General features: G+C 40.6%; 1 protein-coding gene across 3 annotated transcripts in view; it reads left to right on the top strand.

The window, feature by feature from the left end:
- Positions 1–19,448, top strand: part of Tnrc6a (trinucleotide repeat containing adaptor 6A) — a 178,668-nt gene that overhangs the window by 127,609 nt on the left and 31,611 nt on the right. For all 3 annotated transcript variants that reach the window (XM_059267308.1, XM_059267294.1, XM_059267303.1), the window contains exon 5: positions 11,047–11,436. In XM_059267308.1, the coding sequence (XP_059123291.1) occupies positions 11,047–11,436 (390 nt within the window). The remainder of the gene's footprint in view (positions 1–11,046; positions 11,437–19,448) is intronic.

Below are 19,448 nucleotides of genomic sequence, written 5' to 3'. Positions count from 1 at the left end.
TGGCATGTGGACCTTTATGTCACTCGGTTTCAAAAGCAGATTCTGATAAGAAATAGGTCTGTGAGGATGAAGAACCTCTCTCTGGTAATTAAATTAGTTCTAGCACATTTTGAGAGTGCTGTTGGAACATTAGAAGGACAGCCTGGCCATTTTCTTCTATAGGGTGTGCCTCTAGGGGAAAAGGAGATTTTTGTTCATCTTGAATCTTACATATTTGGACAAGATTCAGCGATAGTCTATATTGTGAACATTGTAGATAGTTTCATGTGCAAAGAAGCCCCTGTAGTTTATAGAGTAGACAGCTCTAGCCTTTTGTTAAGAGGCACTTCATCCTGGGTTTGGCTAACAAGGCCACTCATGATCTAGATCTGCAGAGCTGTCAAGAGGAATCTGCTGGTAAGGGGTAGGGAGGAGAGACTTTGAGTAGGAAGATAGAGGCCGTTTAGGGGGCAGAGCTGTTCTCTAGAATTTGTAAGATAAGTTAAAACTAAGTGAACTCAATTTACTATTTATTTGCTATTTAATTTTGAACTGGTAGTTTATGGTGTCTTGCTGTTTGATATTTTTCTTTAAGGATTTTTCTTTTTGTTTTTATTCCTTCAGTTTTTTTGAGACAGGGTTTCTCTGTGTAGCCCTGGTTGTTCTGGAACTTGCTCTGTAGACCAGGCTGGCCTCAAACTCAGAGATCTACCTGTCTGCCTCTCGAGTGCTAGAATTAAAGGCCTGCGCCAACACTGCCAGGGGCCCCTATGAACTTCTCAACAGAAATATTAAGATTTGCTCATGCTTGCATAAATCTACTATTTTAAATATTTTTGAACAGTCATTCAAGTCATACCACTTAGTAAGAATTAGCAGCAGTTAGTGGATTAATGAGCACCTATTCCCTAGACCAATTCCTAGTACCTTAAAACTCTACTTATCAGTAAAAATTTTGGCATTTTATCTTGAGGCTTTCCAGTTTAAAGACAGGCTGTATCTTTTGCATTTCACATTTCAGAGCTGACTGATTACTGCAGAACACAGACTTTTCATGCTGATGGGGAGGAGGTATCTGCAGGACAGTGGTGTTTGCGCCAGTCCAGTGTTCTTCTCTTTTCTCTTTATTCTTCTTATTGTTCAACTAGTTGGCTTCTTTCCCTGCTGCCTCAAAAATGCCAGGAGATAGAAGTTAAGATACCATGGTACTTCTGAGGCACTAAGCTGATCAAATGCTTTTCCTCTGTATCCTACTGAAAGCTATGAAGTAGAAAGGCAACAGAAGTTGGAAACCCATTTTACTGAAATGTTCTGATAAGTGTTGACATCTCATTGAGTATGTATCATTGAAAGTCTGTGCAGAGGTGGTGGCTCTTGGGAGGTTGGAGAGATGAGAGGAAGAGCAGCTTCTCCTTGTGAAGAATATATTGCTAGCGTAGTTGACTCTGAGGGTTTAGGAGTTTAAGGTAATGATACTGTTTTGTATTGGAAGACCCCATGTAGTATTGTTCCACAGCTAAGTTTCAGATGTGCTGTTTTAACTTTTTTTTTTTAAATCTATAATGATACTATTTTGTGACTCTTTTTTTCCCTGAAACAGAGTTTCCCATAGCCTAGGATAGCCTTAAACTATGTAGCTGAGAATGAGTTTAAACTTTTGATTTTCTTGCCTCTACTTCTTCAGTGTTGGGATTACAGATGTAACCACCTACATTCAGTTTATACTGTGCTAGGAATCAAACCCAGGACTTTGTATATGTTAGACAATCACTCTGCCAACTGAGCCACATCCCCAGCCTCTATTCTGTATAAAACTTTTGAAGAATACTTACAAATGGTACATGAAGAAAAAAATCATTTGGGGGCTGGAGAGATGGCTCAGCGATTAAGAGCACTGGCTGTTCTTGCTAGAGGACCTGAATTCAATTCCCAGCAACCACAAGGTGGCTCCCAACCATCTGTAATGAGATCTGGCGCCCTCTTCTGGCAAACAAGCAGAACACTGTAACATACATAACAAATAAATCTTTAAAAAAAGGAAAAAAATCATTTGAACAATTGTATTTTAAGATTTTAAAGTTTCCAATAATTTTATACATGTATACAATAAAATAATCATGTCAGCTCACCCCCATTTTCTCCCTCTACTCTAACTCCTTCCATGTCCACCCCCAACATACATCCTAACTTTGTGTCTTTGTTTTGTTTTGTTTTGTTTGTTTGTTTGTTTGTTTGATAACTCACTCAGTCCACTTAGTACTGCTTGGGTACAAAGGTCACATCCTCCAAGAAGAATAATTCTTCCTCTCCCAGCAGCTGTCCATGCCAGTAGCTCCTGTTAAGGGTGGGGCCTGGAACTCCATCATCTAGTTCCTTGCATGCTGGAAGGGCTTGATTTTCTTTTTTTATGAAGGTCTTGTTCAGGTAGCCACAGTTGCTATGAGTTCATGATTGTAACAGCTGTGCCCTGTCAAGAGGACAGCATTTCACAGCACCCCATCCTCTGGTTCCTAAATTCTCTCCATCTCCTCTTCCATAATGTTTGCTGAGCCTTGATGGTATTGGTGTTGATACAGATGTCTCATGTAGGGCTTAGCACTCAGTCTTTTGTTCTCAGCACTGTGAGCAGTTAAACATCTACATTGACTGCTGACATTGCAGGAAGAAACCTCTCTCGTTGAGAGCAGCTTGGGTCTGTTGGCACTGGGAACTGGGCCTACTTTAAGCATTTGGGCATTCAGAGTTTAATTTAGTTATTTGATGGGTAGAATTTTTTTTTTTTTTTCCGAGACAGGGTTTCTCTGTGTAGCTTTTGCGCCTTTCCTAGAACTCACTTGGTAGCCCAGGCTGGCCTCGAACTCACAGAGATCCTCCTGGCTCTGCCTCCCTAGTGCTGGGATTAAAGGTGTGCGCCACCACCGCCCGGCTGATGGGTAGAATTTTTATCTTTGGAAACAGGATCTCTCATAGCCAGAGCTGTCCTGTGGACCTCAGATTTGCTATGTGATTGATGTTGGCCTTAAAGCTCTTGATCTTGAGAGGCAGAGGCAGGTGGATTTCTGAGATGTAAGCTGGCCTGTTCTAAATGACTAGTTCTAGGCGAGCTAGGGCTGTACAGTAAGACTGTCTCAAAAACATGAAGATCTACTGGAACAAACAACCTCTTATCTCCTTCCTGCCTTTGGCTAGGCTTGTTATTGCCATTTCTTCTCTGATTCTTAAACCTACTTTTTGTCATTTTATAACTCTTTAGGACTTCTTTTTCTCTCTATGTGTTGAATCTTTTTTTTTTTTTTAATTTATTTATTTATTACGTATACAGTGTTCTGTCTGCACATATCCCTGCAGGCCAGAAGAGGGCACCAGATCTCATTACAGATGGTTGTGAGTCACCATGTGGTTGCTGGGAATTGAACTCAGGACCTTTGGAAGAACAAGCAGTGCTCTTAACCTCTGAGCCATCTCTCCAGCCCCTATGTGTTGAATCTTAAATTTATATTTTTAGTTCAAGTTGTTTATATTCAATTACATTGCATGCATGGATTTTCTATAGTGATGGAATTCAAAATTGTATTGAGTATAGGAACCCTCAGAGGTGCCTAAATATTTCTTGAGATCTGTAAAATCAAAATTCTTTATAAGATAGAAACTTTTTTGCTCTTTTCATTCATTTTCTCTCATGACTATATAGTAGAGTTACCCAGAGACTATGTAAGGTAAATTATCACAACAGATTTGCAGAAGCATATGTGAAAATCCTCCTAACATTAGCCAAACCTCCTTAGAAAGATGAACAAAATACTTAAGAAAAAAAAAGAAAAGCCAACACTTCACATTGATTTTGTTTGAAAAAATAGTTATTTTTTTTACCAAAAGTTTATTAATGTTTAGATGTAATACTTATAGATGTAGCCAATATAAACACAACTTTTTGAAGTTCTCAGTTTTTTTTTTTTTTTTTGGTTTTTCGAGACAGGGTTTCTCTGTGTAGCTTTTCGCCTTTCCTGGGACTCACTTGGTAGCCCAGGCTGGCCTCGAACTCACAGAGATCCGCCTGGCTCTGGGATGAAAGGCGTGCGCCACCACCGCCCAGCCGAAGTTCTCAGTTTTTAATGGTATAAAGGAGTGGTTCTGTGTGGGTTTTTTGTTGTTGTTGTAAATTTTATGTGTATGAGTGTTTAGCCTGCATGTGTATCTGTGTACCACTTCATACAGTGCTGGAGAAGACCAGAAAATGGTTTCAGATCCTTTAGAACTAGAGTTACTGACGTTGTGAGCCACTATGTGGGAAATGAACTCAGGTCTTCTGCAAGCCGTTGATCTTAATGGCTGAGTCACACCTTTGTAGCCCCTACCCCCCACTCCACATTCTTGTGCCACACACACTAGTATGAGTTTGTATGTGTGGGGCCTTCATCTGTTTAACTTTGAAGTCATCTTGGCCTGATGTGGGCCTAGTTGGAAGGTCATTTTGCTGTTCTGTAGGATCGTCAAACTACATTTTGTAGGCCAGGGACTGGAAAACTACAGCTTCTCACCCAAATACACTTAACTACCTAATTCTACGTGGGAAATTTTATTGGAGGTTGTTGCTTGGCCTGTTATCTATGGCTGCTTTTATGTTGCAGTGGCAGAGTTGAAGAGTGGTGACAGGTTGTATGGTTCACAAAACCTAAAACGTGTTTACTGTCTTCCCCTTTACAAATAAAGTGTTGCTACTGCAGGTATGTGCTATCTGGCTGTGACCACTAATGTCTTGACTTATGGTTATGTTATATTGGTATTCTATCTTATACTATGCTCTGGAACCATAAAAAGATAGAGAGCTACACATTTCTTAAAATAGTATAAGGCGTACAAACAAAAAATACAATTGTATAGATAAATGACCCAGTCCTAATGGGTATGTTCCTAAGTTTCTGTTTCTTCTACACTAATTAGCTCACTTATTTACATTTCCCATTCTTTGTTTGTCAGTATTAAACATTCTCTTCTCTAGATTTTCAACTAGCTATAGGGTTAGTATTTTTTTAATCTTATTTTTAAATTTAATGTTATTTTTGAAATAGAGTCTTGCTTGTCGCCAAGGATAAGCTTGAATTTCTGATCCTCTTGCTGAGAATCAAGCCCAGGGTAGCTTTATGCATGCCTAGCAAGTGCTCTGCCAGGTGAACCAAATTCCCTGCACCTAAGAGTAATTGTTAGCAAAGTATTTCTCTTGTTTTTCATTTCCAGTGTGTTAACTCTGGAATGTGCTGTTTGTTTTATTTTAATATGATCCAGCCTGTCAGTTCACTTATAATCATTGGTTTCTAGGCCTATTGAGATGGCTCAGTAGATAAAGGTGCTTGCTGCTAAGCCCAGCAACCTGAGTTTGATCCCTGGAACCCACATGATGGAAGGAGAGAACTGATTGCCACAAGTTGTCCTCTGACTGCTGTGACAAATGAGCAACCTCACACATACAAATAAATGTAACTTTTAAATTCTTTTAAATTGGTTTTTGTTAGTATTTTTATTGATTCATTCTTTCTGTCACCTTTAGTTTATTTGCCCTTCCTGAGTTCTATATTTTTTTTTGAGTTCTATATTTTTATATCTTGATTATTGGAAATAATTAGGGTATGAATTTGTCTTTGAGCATTGGCTTAGCTGAATCTCAATATGTTCTATTTAGTGCTTTATTATTTTCCTAATCTTGCGATTTTGGTATTTAAGGCAGTTTTATTTACTAGTTTGTCATTTATAATGACATTGTTTTATGACCCAGAAAATTTGTTTGTTATTTATACCGTTTCTAATTTGTCAATACTTTCTTTAGTGCATGTATTAAGTTTTAATGACTATTTCATGAGTGTTGTCTTAAAGCTATTACCACTGTCAACTTTTTTCAATGTTTTTTTTCTTTTTTTAAAAATAATTTATTAAGAGTTACTTTATGTATATGGTGCTATATCTGCATATACACTTGCGTGCCAGAAGAGGGCATCAGATCCCATAATAAGTGGCTATGAGCCTCCTTGTGGTTGCTGGGAATTGAACCCAGGTCCTCTACAGGAGCTGCCAGTGCTCTTAACCACTAAGCCATCTCTTCAGCCCCTGGTGTTTTTGCTTTTTTTTTTTTTTACATTTGGTGTATGTTTTGATACTGTGAGGTTTTGATTTCTGAAAAATTTTATCTTTGCATAATTTTTCTTTTTTTATTAACATGAAATATCTTTCATCCATATGTCTTTGTCCCTGTTTTTTTTTCATGTGATACTACTACTGCTTTATTTACATTTTCTTAGGATTTCTTGGCAATATATATTTTTTTATACCCTTTTTCCTTCCATTTTTCTTCATTTTGTTTTAGGAGTAGTTTTCACAGTATACTTTAAATCTTATTTCAACAAATTTAAGAGGCTTTACCTTTAAATGAGTGAATGTTAACTTTCATATATATGGTGATTACACATATTTTTGGGACTTGGTCTTCATAGCTTATGCATTTTATGTTAATCACAATTTTGAGATTTTTTTTATTCCATTTTTGTGTCTTTTGAGTAGATGAAATTTTCAGTTTTCTTTTTTCCCTTCTGTCTAATGGTTTGGGTGCTTACTGACATAATTAAGTATTTAAGTACATGTGTACAACAGCCAGAATTATCCAGTATTGATTACCTGTAAACCTAGATAGTCTGTACCCCTTCAAATTTATTTAGTAGCTTTAATTTTTTTTTTTGAGTTTTAAATTTTTTAATTTAATGGGTATGGCATATCTGTACACCATGTGCATGTCTAATGCCTATGGAGGCCAGAAGAGGGTACCCTGTTTTCTGGGTGTTAGAGACAGTTGTGAACTGTCATGTGGGTGCTGGGAATTGAACCTGGTCCTCTGGAAGAGCAGTCAGTGCTCGTAACTACTGAGCCATATCTCCAGCCTGATGTCTTTACTTGTTTTTAGTGATGTCTTGAAGTATAAAAAGTAGAATATACCCTCTCAGGCCTTTTTTTCAGCCAGTCTTTCTTATTGATTCAAATTATGGCATTTATTTGAATGAGGTAGTGTATATAGTACAGATACTGCTCTGAATGCCTGGTCACATTTTACTTAGAGTTCTCACACATGTCTTTAGTGGTTACTAAGAACATTGTATGTTAAATTACTCTCTGATTCCTTGTTGCTTTTTACATAAATCACACCTTGGTTAGGTTATCGTCACAGTGTATTTATGTATTATTGTGAGTGTGCACCTGTGGAAGAGTTATGTGGGGCACATACGCCACTGAACGCATTTGGAGGTCAGAGGACTTTTTTCTTCCACCTTCATGTGTATTCTGAGGATGGATCTCAGGTTGCCCACAAACACTTTTACCAGCTGAGCCACTTCACTGGCCCTCAGAGGGTTTTGCTTTTCAATAATATTCTAAGTATTAATAAACTCTGTATTCTTGGAGCAGAAGCTTACTTTACAGTTCACAGTTGGTTGTCAGATAGCATGCTGAGTGCAGCACTAAGCACATAAAAACCAAATTACAGGATTTTTTTAATGTTGCCTGTAATTTCTAGTTAAATATGCTTTATCTTCCTTTTATTTTGGAGGCACTTTAGAATATTCTGATACTTTGGACTCATGATTTTGTTTTTGTTTTTTTTTGTTGTTGTTGTTTATGTGCATGTGCAGAGGTCAGATGACATCTTGTGGGAGTTGGTCTTTTTTTTCCCACCATTTGAGTTCTACTTATTGAGCATAGGTTGTCACACTTAGTATCAAGCTTTTTTACTTGCTTGGCCACCTTGACAGCCATAAAATGTACTTTAAATCACTAATCTTTCCTTATTACTGTGGGATGCACAAAGGAATATACATCATTATTACCTATTGGGATCATTATGTTAGGATTGAAAAATTAATACATAAATTAGACGAAGAAAATACTTTGCCCAAATTATTTAAAGGCTTGTCAGTAAGCATCAAAAATGAAAAGGATGAGTCTGGAGAGATGGCTCAATAGTTAAGAGCATGCACATGGTGCTCCTACAAACATGCAGGCAGACACCAAACATACACAATAGAAATATTCCTTTAAAGGATGAAAACAGTGGGGCCAGTGAGAACCACATGTTTGGTCCCCATGATCCACACAGTGGACAGTGGTACCTGACACTGAAAGTTGTCCTCTGGCCCAACAGGTGTACACACACACACACACACACACACACACACACACACACACACAAACTGTCTTAGTCAGGGTTTCTAGTGCTGTGATGAAACACTATGACCAAAAGCAACTTGGGGAGGAAAAGGGTTTATTTCACTCAGTTTCATATCCTCGAAAGCAGTGGGTGCCTGGATGCAGAAGCCATGGAGGAGTGCTGCTTACTGGCTTGCTCCTCATGGCTTGCTCAGCCTGCTTTCTTATAGCACCCAGGACCACCAGCCCAGGGATGGTACCACCATGAACTAGGCCCTCCCCCATTGATCACTAATTAAGAAAATGCCCCAAAGGCTTGCCTACAGCCTGATCTTACAGAAGAGGCATTTATGTCAATGAGGCTCCCTCTGCTTGATGAATAGCTTGTGCCAAGTTGATACACACTAAATAAATATAATTAATAATAATAAAGGATGAAAGCATTCCAAACAATAGAGTATTAGTTAGTTTTTCACTGTAATTTCTCTTGGTCTGCTTGAGTACTGTAAAAAGTATAATCACCTTGGAAAAAAAGGGAGGCCATGGTTATGTATTAGAAAGTATTAGTGTAACAGATAATCAGTTAAACTCAGGAAGTCTTTACAGAAGGAAGATTAGTTTCGATTGTTGAGTGAAAGGCAGCCCTGGAGTGATGGTGCAGGAGGAAGCTTGGTTGAATACAGCACAGTGACCAGTCACCAGCCTCCGTCACAGCATCAATACAGTAGAAGCACCTGATAATAGCTCTTGTGTAGATCACAACAATAGCATCTATTTATTGAGTGGTTATAGTTTGCTGGGTGATTGACTAAGGCCATCTCTGCCTCTTAGAAGAGAAACAAATGAGATTTCTCAGTCAGACTAAGGATGACTGCTGCTCTAGAGTGCTTAAGCCTTTACCAGAATTTCCTCAAGTGTCCTCACCAGTATCAGAGTTTTATTTTGTTCTGTAGTGGGGTTGAATTATTGTAGGTGTATAGAATGGTGTGCCGGCTGTCTTAGTTAAGGTTTCCATTGCTGTGAAGAGACCATGACCATGACCACAGCAACTCTTATAAAGGAAAACGTTTCATTTTGTTGGCCTGCTTACAGTTTCACAGGTTTAGTCCATTGTCATCATGTTGGGACATAATAGCGTGCAGGCAGATGTGTGCTGAAGAGGTAACTGAGTGTTCTACATCTTGACCAGAAGACACCAAGAAGTTGTCTGTCTCACTAGGCATGACTTTAGCATATATGAAACCTCAAAGCCCTCCTCCACAGTGACACATTCCCTTTAACATACTTCTATATATACTCCCAACAAGGCCACACCTCTTAATAGTGCCACTCCCTTTGGGGGCCATTGTCTTTCAAACCACCATACCAGCCATTACAAAACAGCCAGTACTTAAAGAAGCATATGTCCTGTGCTTTGTAATGACTAAAGCCTTTGATACTGGGCTGGATGTCTTACAGAGGAGACAGCAGGTTCATTGGGGCTGGAGTTAAAGTCCAGACACAGTGCCCATTGTGGTTTCAGAGATGAGGTCTGTTTTTGCAGTTTTAAGGTATTTCCATCGGTTCATTTACAGATATTCCTGCTGATCGGAGTCACCTATCAGTTTCCAGTCACTCATGTACCAGACAAGTATTTTCTTAGATTTGTCTAAGGTACTGCCAGGTGATTCCTCACAGGGAATCACCTGCATTGGGTCCATCCTGTCACCTGCATTGCTTCCTATTCTGAGCTTGTCCTTTGCTTAGATATATTCACCAGTGGAAAATTGTTAACTTAACCCTTTTGTGTGGAAATGAAGGCTTTTCCACCTGTATCTTGTAAGTACTTAAGTAGAGACCAAGCCCGACATAGTTGTATCCCCTTGTAACCCCATCACTTAGGAGGATGGCGCTGGAGGATTGCAAGTTTTAGGCCAGCCTGAGTTATATAATGAATTTTTGGAGTACCCAGGTTACACAGTGAACTCAGGTCTCAAATGATAAAGTAGAAACCAAGCAGAGGTACTGGAGAGATGGCTCAGTGGTTAAGAGGCTGACTGCTCATCTGGAGGACCTGGGTTAGGTTCTCTGCACCCAGGTGGTGGCTCACAACTGTCTGTAACTACAGTCCTCATGGATCTGACGCCTTATGGCCTCCCCTGGCTCTGTACACATGTGGTGCATAGATATACATGCAGGCAGAACACCAGTACAAACAAAAATACTTATTTTTTAAAAAAATTAAGAATATAAAAACAGAGTAGAGCAAGAACAGTTAGTAGAGAATTAAAGATTCCTTTAGGACAGTGGTCCTCAACCTTCCTAATTCTGCGACCCTTTCACTACTGTTAAGATCATAATGTAAATATCTAATATGACGCACAGGTTGAGAACCACTGTTTTAGGACATCAGTCAATTTGCCCCACTTGTTCTTTTGGTCCATAGTTAAATAACATGTGTTTACTCTCTGGCCAGAGTGTAATATGATAAAGAGACAATGAGCGCCAGGCTGTGGTGGCACATACCTTTAATCCCAGTAGTCAGGAGGCAGAGGCAGGTGGATCTCTGTGAGTTCTAGGCCAGCCTGGTCTACGGAGTGAGTTCCAGGAAAGGTTCCAAAACTATACAGAGAAACCCTGTCTCGAAAAACCAAAAGAGAGAGAGAAGGAGCATGAGTGTCATCCTGGTCAAGAGCATCCACCCTTGTAGACACTTGAGTAGCTTGTCAGGAGAAGTAAAGTTTGACTCCAGGCAGTAGCCTCTCTTTAGAAACTTGAGCCTCTGAGTGAGGATATTCTGACACTTAAAGCTTCTGTTGAGGTCATTTTCATAGTGCCTTTGAGTTTGAAGGTAAGGTATACCTCACTGGCTAATCTTTTCCACCTCTGTTCTTTTGTTGGAATTAGTGCCAGAACAGATAAAGCCCAGTGTAAGCCAGCCTCAGCCTGCCAACTCTGATAACGGCACTTCCACAGCAACCAGCACTAATAATAATGCCAAGCGAGCTACAGCCAGCAATCAGCAGCCGCCGCCGCAGCAGCAACAGCAGCAGCAGGAGCAGCAGCAGCAGCAGCAGCAGCAGCCACAGGCCTTGCCTCGGTATCCTCGTGAAGTACCTCCACGATTTCGCCACCAGGAACACAAACAGCTTCTAAAGAGGGGTCAGCATTTTCCTGTCATAGCAGCAAACCTGGGATCTGCTGTTAAGGTGTTAAACAGCCAATCAGAAAGCAGTGCTGTAACAAATCAGCAGCCACAAAATAACGGAGAGGTGCAGAACAGCAAAAACCAGTCAGGTGAGAAAAGACATTTCTTACAGGACTCATTGGCATTGTAGTAACATTTATAACCTATAGTTTTTCAGTGGTGTGTTTTGTGTGGCAAGAGCTCTAGAGCTGGGCTTTAAGAATCCTGAATAGGGAGCTCAAGGGGAGAATCCTTAACCGTCAGTTACACACTTATCTTACTTAGAAGTGAATGTTTTGCTTGCTTTCATCTTCTGTCAGGTCCCATATTTAATAAGAAGTTTGTAGTTAAAATCAAGCCCTCCCCACTCCTTGTGTTCTGCATTATGTACATTTCTTCTTCAGCACTCTTCACAGGGTAGCTATTACCTTTATCCCTGACCATTCCTGGTAACTACTCACTTGCTGCATAGATGCTCTTTTATGTATATGTACCAAACACTACTCTGTGTGTTAAGATATATTACGTTACTTCACAGCTAGCAAGTCAAGTTCTGTTTGACTCCAGAGCTGTGCTCAGAACCACCATGGTGCTCTCTGACAATACATTGGATGTAATAGGAAAGGAAAAGGAAGACATTTCTAATCCAGGTCTCTAGAGCAGCACATTATTAGAAGGACACATATTGTCATCCTGACTAAAACTTACTTCATGTGTCCCAAAACCACTTATTACCTGTGTCATATTGGTCAAGAATAATTCATGAGATCTTTTTTATTTTGAGACAGAGTCTCACCTTGGAACTCTAGCTGGCCTTGGACTCTGAGAAATTGACTGCCTCTGCCTCCCAAGTCTAAGAATAAAGATGTATACCTTCATACCTGTCAGGGACTTTATTTCTTAATCTATAGTATAGACACTAGTACCCAACCTTATAAGGATTCTTTAAAGTCTAAATTGTATATGAGACATTAAAGCAGTCAGTTCAGTGCCTCATATTTAAATGCTGAATAAATTGTCTTATCTCTATGTCTTAGGGTTTCTGTTGTTGCGATGAAACACCACGACCAAAAAGCAAGCTTGGGAGGGAAGGGTTTATTTAGTTTACACTTCCATGTCACTGTTCATCATTGAAGGAAGTCAGGACAGGAACTCAAACAGGGCAGGAACCTGGAGGCAGGAGCTGATGCAGAGGCCATGGACGGGTGCTGCTTACTGACTTGCTCTCCATGGTTTACTCAGCCTGCTTTCTTATAGAACCCAGGACCACTAACTAGCCCAGGGATGGCACCACCCACAATAGACTGGGCCCTCCCACATCAATCACTAATTAAGAAAATGCCTAGCCACCGTGGTGGTACATGCCTTTAATCCCAGAACTTGGGAAACAGTCAGATCTCTGAGTTCAAGGCCACCCTGGTCTACAAAGCAAGTTCTAGGCCAACCAGGGCTGTTACATAGAGAAGTCCTGTCTCAAAAACAGGAAGAAAAAAAAAAGAAAGAAAATGCTTTACAGCTGGATCTTATGGAGGCATTTTCTCAATTGTTCCTTCCTTTCAGATAATTCTAGCTTATTTCAAGTTGAAATAAGACTAGCTAGCCACTCTAATATTTATAGAAAGACCTACACTTTCAAAAACAGTTTAACATTGTATATAGGCCAGGTTGTAGGTAATTAAGAAGTTGAATTTCATTTGGGAAGCCAGGTTAGAGGAAAAGGTGTTGGTCATTGGCATAAGCAATCTGTTACTAAAGTCTTAGAGTATTCCTTATCCAACAAATGCCTGAGTATCTACTATGAGCCAGGTAAGGTGATATGTGATAAACAGACAGTAAAATGACATAGTGTGTTCAGAAAAGTTCAAGTATGCATCTTCCATTTGGGAAAAGAAAGACCAAAGCTATTTTTAAAATGGAGGCAACAGAAATGTAAGAGTTGTGTATCTCAGAAGTAAGCGGGGAACGGGAAAGACGGTTCACTGGGTAAAGTGCGTACCGTGCAAGCATGGGGACCCAGTTCAGACTTTCAGCATCCCTGTTAATACAGCCACATTTGTAATCCCAGCACAGGGAAGACAGAGTAAGGGAGGATCCTCGGGACTTGCTGGCAAGCCAGTCTAGCCAAATTGGCCCAGTCCAGGCTTTGACAAACCTTGTCTGAAAAAATAAGATTGGAGACACCCTGCATCAGCCTCTGTGCTCCACATGCACATATACGCACACATGCCCCATCATGTACACATGCACAAAATGAGTATGGGTCAAGATAGCCAAGTTTTGTAGGTGCTCATTCTGATGAGAAGTTATGTGTGAGCATAGGAAAGAGCCTCCAAAGAAAGCGATGAAGAAACCCCCCCTGCCTGTTTTTTGAAGAGGGTGGCAAGCAGGGCACCACATTTATTTGGAGGCATTAAATCCTGAAGCCGTTAGGAAATGCAGACTGTGAAACTGAAACACTCCGAAGAACAAGATTGGCACTTTTGTCTCTAAAGATTTATTTAAAAAAAATTTTTTAATACATGTGTACATATGCTCTTTCTTAAGTATATATGTACCGTGTGTGTGCAGGAGCCCACAGAGGCCAGAAGAAGGTATTATATCTCCTGAAACGGGAGATCCAGGCAGCTGTGAGCCCCATATAGATGCTAGGAACTGAGCCTGGATCCCCTGCAAAAGCAGTAAGTGCTCTTAACCACTGAGCCAGCTTTCTAGCCCTGATACTTTTCGTCTTTAAAAGGTAAATTGTGAATCTCCTCTTGCAAGCTTATTTCATATACTTACATTAATGTTTCTCTGTGTGTTCTGTTTAAGTGGTAGCTGAAACTTTAGCTATAAAACAGACCATGGGAAGTCAGTGAGCCAGAAAAGGCTCCTTATAAGAATCAGATCCTGCAGAGCTAATGACAGTGGGTGTGACGATCGTAGGACTGCTCCTGACAGGGTGTGTGTTGTGACTGTACACTAGTGAGGGTGCTTATTCTCATTTTACACATCAGGTAGTACCATACTTGTTTTACACATTAGGAAGCAGCCAACTCATTAGTGATGACACTGTATTGGACAAAATAAGTAGCATGGTCAGTCACTCAGAGACACTCCAATTATGTAGATGACTACTACCAGAGGTTCAGAATTGTCTCTCTTTAGCCTTTTTAGGTTAGGGAGTAGATTTGGCATGAGGCAACACATGGAAATCCAAATATAATTTTCATAGTCAAAAGGAAAAGGATGCCTCTCTTATTCTGGTATATACTCTGGTGCAAAGAGTAAAAAAAATACTTTGAGATGAGAAACTACCCTTGGGCTAGCAGGTAAAGGTTTCTCTTCTCAAGCAACTCTGCACTTCCATTTTTGTTAGGACCTTGTGCAGGCTAAGCCCTGGCCTGTTATTATCTGATCTGGCCTCCAACAGTGCGATGGATGGGGGCTGGCAAGGTGGCTCATAAGGTAAAATCACTTGCTCTGCAAATCCTAATGACCCGAGTTCTCAATCTCGAGAACCCATGTAAAGTTGATAGGAGAAAACTGACACTACAGAGTTGTCTGTCTCCTGACCTATACGTAATGTACACAGTAGGAGTAGTAAACACACAGAGTTTCAGTCTGCTTCTTTGTACTAGACTCCTATAGCCCGGACAGGTCCTGCTCTTGTCAGATAGCTGAGTTGGAAGATTCTAGTGGTAGTGATAACACAGGGTCAAAGTGCTCTGATCTCCTTCTTCCACATGACCTAATCCATTCAGTACAGTTACAAAGACTAGAACAGTGAGTGTCTGTCCTTTCAAGGCCAAGGCTGACGGCCTTCTTAGTTGACTCACGTTTTGTTTTGATTTTTCTGTCACACACATATGCACATGTTCATTATGGTCGAACCACTTGAAATTGAAATGGTGAACCTCATGGCACTTCTTGTTTAGTCCTCTGAGACTAAGGGTAGTCTCTTCTCCAGCTTTGACCCTGCCATTTATCACACCCCTGTCCACAGGCCTATTAACAATTCAGTACTATATTCTAATAGTTGATGATCACATTTCTGCTAGGCATTTCAAGGTAGCTTTGTTTGTTTATTCATGGTATAAAATATTTAAAAAGCATGTAAGACAGTACTATATTGTTCAGGAATGAATTCAGATATAAAATGTAAAGGTTTTATTTGTCTACTGGCAAAATAGACTTGTAAAGTAGTGAAAGAATACAAGGCATCGTCCTCTAGCACTCTAGTGTATTTATTTAGGTGGTGGTACAGAACATTCTTAAATTCTTCCTTATCAACTTTCCTGTTGATATTTGAAACATCCTCTCCCTCCATCGCTCCCTCCCCCATTCCTTTTTTTTTTTCTCTTTTTTTTTTTCTAGGAAGCTCAAAGACATTTAAGCTTTAATGATGAAATGAACAAGAATTGGGAGGACGTTAGGATTCTGAAAGTGTTTGCAGATTGAAATGCATCCTGCCCCTTCATTGGTCTCTTCCAAGATAGCGTGTGTAACTCGTGCTTCTAGCACTTGCTTGTCCTTCCTTTTGCCCGTCAGCACACTGGAGTCTACTTGCTCTGAATTCCCCTAAGCCTCTCTACCCCTGAGACTCTGAGGGAACTTTTGTCCTCCTATTTTTAGAGATCTTTTTTTTTTTTTTTTTTTTTTTTTGGTTTTTCGAGACAGGGTTTCTCTATGTAGCTTTGCACCTTTCCTGGAACTCACTTGGTAGCCCAGGCTGGCCTCGAACTCACAGAGATCCGCCTGCCTCTGCCTCCCGAGTGCTGGGATTAAAGACGTGCGCCACCACCGCCCGGCTTTTTAGAGATCTTAAAGGAATGGCTGTGGTTACTGTCTTGTCATACACTGCTGTAGTTCTCTGTAACCTGCCTCTTGCTCACTAACTAGAGCCATTGGTACCAGGATGTCGGATGCAGACTATTAAAAAATCTTAAAATGTGGGTTCTGTTTTGTTTTTGTTTTCAAAAGTCTCTTGTAAGTAGAGGTTGTTTGTTTTTACTTTTTTCTAATCACATCTTTCTTAAAAGCTTCTTTGCCCCTTGGCCTCTAGGTCATTGTCTAGTTCTTCTTTTCTTGTACCCTCTGCTCCTCTTGTGTATGTAGCAGTTTCTCTGACGAGTTCTAGTTCTCAAGTTTCACTCTTTTACTTGGCTTTGTTTCATGTTTCTCCATGTTTCCGGGGTCATGTCTTCTGGAATCTTCAGCTAATATTAGGTTCCTTTAAACTCAGTGTGTCCAAACTTGAGCACATCCCTCTGCCTTATGGATGCCTCAAAAAAGTTGGCATCCAAAAGTTGGCCCACCATTCATTCAGGAACTTATCTGGAGTCCTGGAAATCCTCTTGAATTCTCCCCTTGTAACTCCTGTCTCACTGGTTTACCATGCTGTGCTCATTTTGAACTTCTGGATTCCTGTTTCTTTTCTCCCCTTTTGACTGTCAGTTGCCTAGTGGAAGTATTCAACATCTGGTCAAGAGCAATATGCTTACAAATGCGTTCAGCAGCCTTTTCTGTACCTTCTGATTGACATGTTGTCTGTGACTGATTTCCAGCTGCCTCAGCAGAATTGAATAGTTGTCATAGACCACCTTGCCCATGAAAATACTGCTCCTAGACCAACGGCCCAGAAGTAGGTACTCTGACCGTTACTTACTGAACCATGATCAGCCCTGAGTACTAGTTACTTCTGAAGCTTCTTTCTGGTGAGACTTAAAGTGTTTGAGGTAAAAAGAAACATTGAAGTATTTGAAAGGAAAAAAAAATGATTGACTTTCCTTCAGCTTCAGTTGTTCTTGAGAGTATTGTCATCTAACTGATGTCACCAGTTGTGGCTCTGCCCTACAGACCCTGTTTGCATAGGTATCCCCAGTGCACTGTTCACTCTTCTAGGTGTGAGTCAGCTAGCCCGCTCTCCTAGAACAGTTTCTAAATGGGATGCTGATGGCATTGTTTGTTTGTTTTGTGGTTTCAAGACAGGGTTTCTCTGGGGAGCCTTGGCTGTCTTGGAACTCACTCTGTAGGCCAGTCTGGCCTCGAACTCACAGAGATCCACCTGCCTCTGCCTCCCAAGTGCTGGGATTAAAGGTATATGCCACCGTGTTCAGCTGGTGGTGATTTGGATTTCACTTCTTAGTAACGTACAGCACTACGTTGTATGAAAACTTGTATTTTAAATTTACTCAGTAATGCCTCTTTTCTCCCTATAATACAGGGGTTTACCACTCAATGTCCTTTACTATGTCTTGGGGGAAAGTCATGGTCATGTACTTAGATTAGAAGCCTGAATGTTTTTCCTCCACATTGCTTAGAGTAATGGACTTTGGCTTCCCTGTTCTACTGGACTTTCCAGTCTGATCAGCCTCTGACTCTGATTCCTGAGTTGCTATTTCCTTTCCCACCATTTCCCTCCCTACACTGTAGCATTTTCATAATCAAAAATACCTTGAGAGTCATCTGAGATAACCCACTTTAAAAACAATTTCTCTTAGGATTTATTGAAAGTGTCAAGTATGTTACAGTTTTAAAATGGAGTTTTAGGCCGGGCGGTGGTGGCGCACGGATTTAATCCAAGCACTCAGGAGGCAGAGGCAGGCGGATCTCTGTGAGTTCGAGGCCAGCCTGGGCTACCAGGTGAGTCCCAGGAAAGGCGCAAAGCTACACAGAGAAACCCTGTCTCGAAAAACCAAAAAAAAAAAAAAAAAAAAAAAAAAATGGAGTTTTAGATCATATCACTGAAGGTACTTCTCCCTATTTTCCTAACATAAATAAGAAGACATAAAACAACAGCGCACCATTAGATCACCACAGACATCTCCAGGTGAGGTCAAGGCCAGAAGTGAAAAACACTTCTAGTAGCATTAAAGGTGATGGAACCCCTTTGCGGGCGTCAGATGGCTGCTACTACTTTGCATGCTCTATAAGAGGTCCAATTAGTTATTTTATGGTTTCTTCCTGTTTTGGTGTGGAGTGGGAGTAGGAGAGGTTTAGACAAAGGGTCACTTCTGTGACCCAGTGTGTCCTGGATCTCTCCGTGCTCCTGCACCAGCCTGAGTGCTGGGATCACAGGTGCAACATTACTTCTACTGCTGGCTTTTCTTTTGAGACCAGGTACCTCCAGTTGTTCTGGAACTCACTGTATAGACCAAGTTAGCCTCAAACTCACAGAGATTCACCATGGCCAGCATGGTTCCTTTACTTTTATGAATAAAAAAATCCTCTTTACCAGTAACTTGTTTTCCTCCTTATTCTTAAAACTTTATTTGGTGGTTTTGATTTATTGTCTCATTAAAAACAAGCATTTTCCAAGTACTGAATATTCCTTTTCTCCTACAAATGTAAAACGTTGACTTTTGCTCTGTCTTTGGCATCTACTTGGTTCTGTTCTAAGTTGACTTGAGTTTTAGCTGTAGTACTTATATAGTCCTTCGGGACACTGCTGTTGTCTGTCCTGGGACCCTGTGTACTCCCTCTGTGTGATACTGGGGGGCAGCTCTTGTACCTGCTACACGTGATGTCTGAGTCACTTTAATCCTATTAGACACTCTGGTTAAGCCAAGACACTCTGTGTCGTGCCGGGTGGCAGTGGTGCACGCCTTTAATTCCAGGACTCTGAAGGCAGAGCCAAGTGGATCTCTGAGTTCGAGGCCAGCCTGGTCTACAGAGCAAGATCTAGGACATGCACCAAAACTACACAGAGAAACACTTGGGGGGTGGGAGGAAGAGGAGGAAGCCCTGTGTCTTGCTGCTTCATTTCATCCGAGGTTGAGTTTCTGTAGCAAGTTCTCTTCTATGTATGGGCTGCAATAAAGCTAATATAGGACTTTCAAGTATTTTTGTCACTAATTTTGTAAGTGATTACATGATTTTGAAGATGGAGATCTATTTTCCCCATTGATATATATGAAAATAATTTTTTCTTGGTAATTTTTGACAGGATCTGTTGTATAGACAGGCTGGCCTCTGTCTAGCTCATTGTGCAGCTGAGGATGACCTTGAACTTCTGATCCTCCTTCCTCCACCACCACATCCCTCCACTGCTGGGATTGTAGACTTGTATCACCATGCTATCCCAGTTTCTGCAGTGCTGGGGACTGAACCAGGGCTTTGTGTATGCTAGACAAGCATTCCA

This window comes from Peromyscus eremicus, chromosome 1 (genome assembly GCF_949786415.1).
Source record: "Peromyscus eremicus chromosome 1, PerEre_H2_v1, whole genome shotgun sequence".
Taxonomy (NCBI): Eukaryota; Metazoa; Chordata; class Mammalia; order Rodentia; family Cricetidae; genus Peromyscus; species Peromyscus eremicus.
This window is presented reverse-complemented; position numbering and strand designations above follow the sequence as displayed.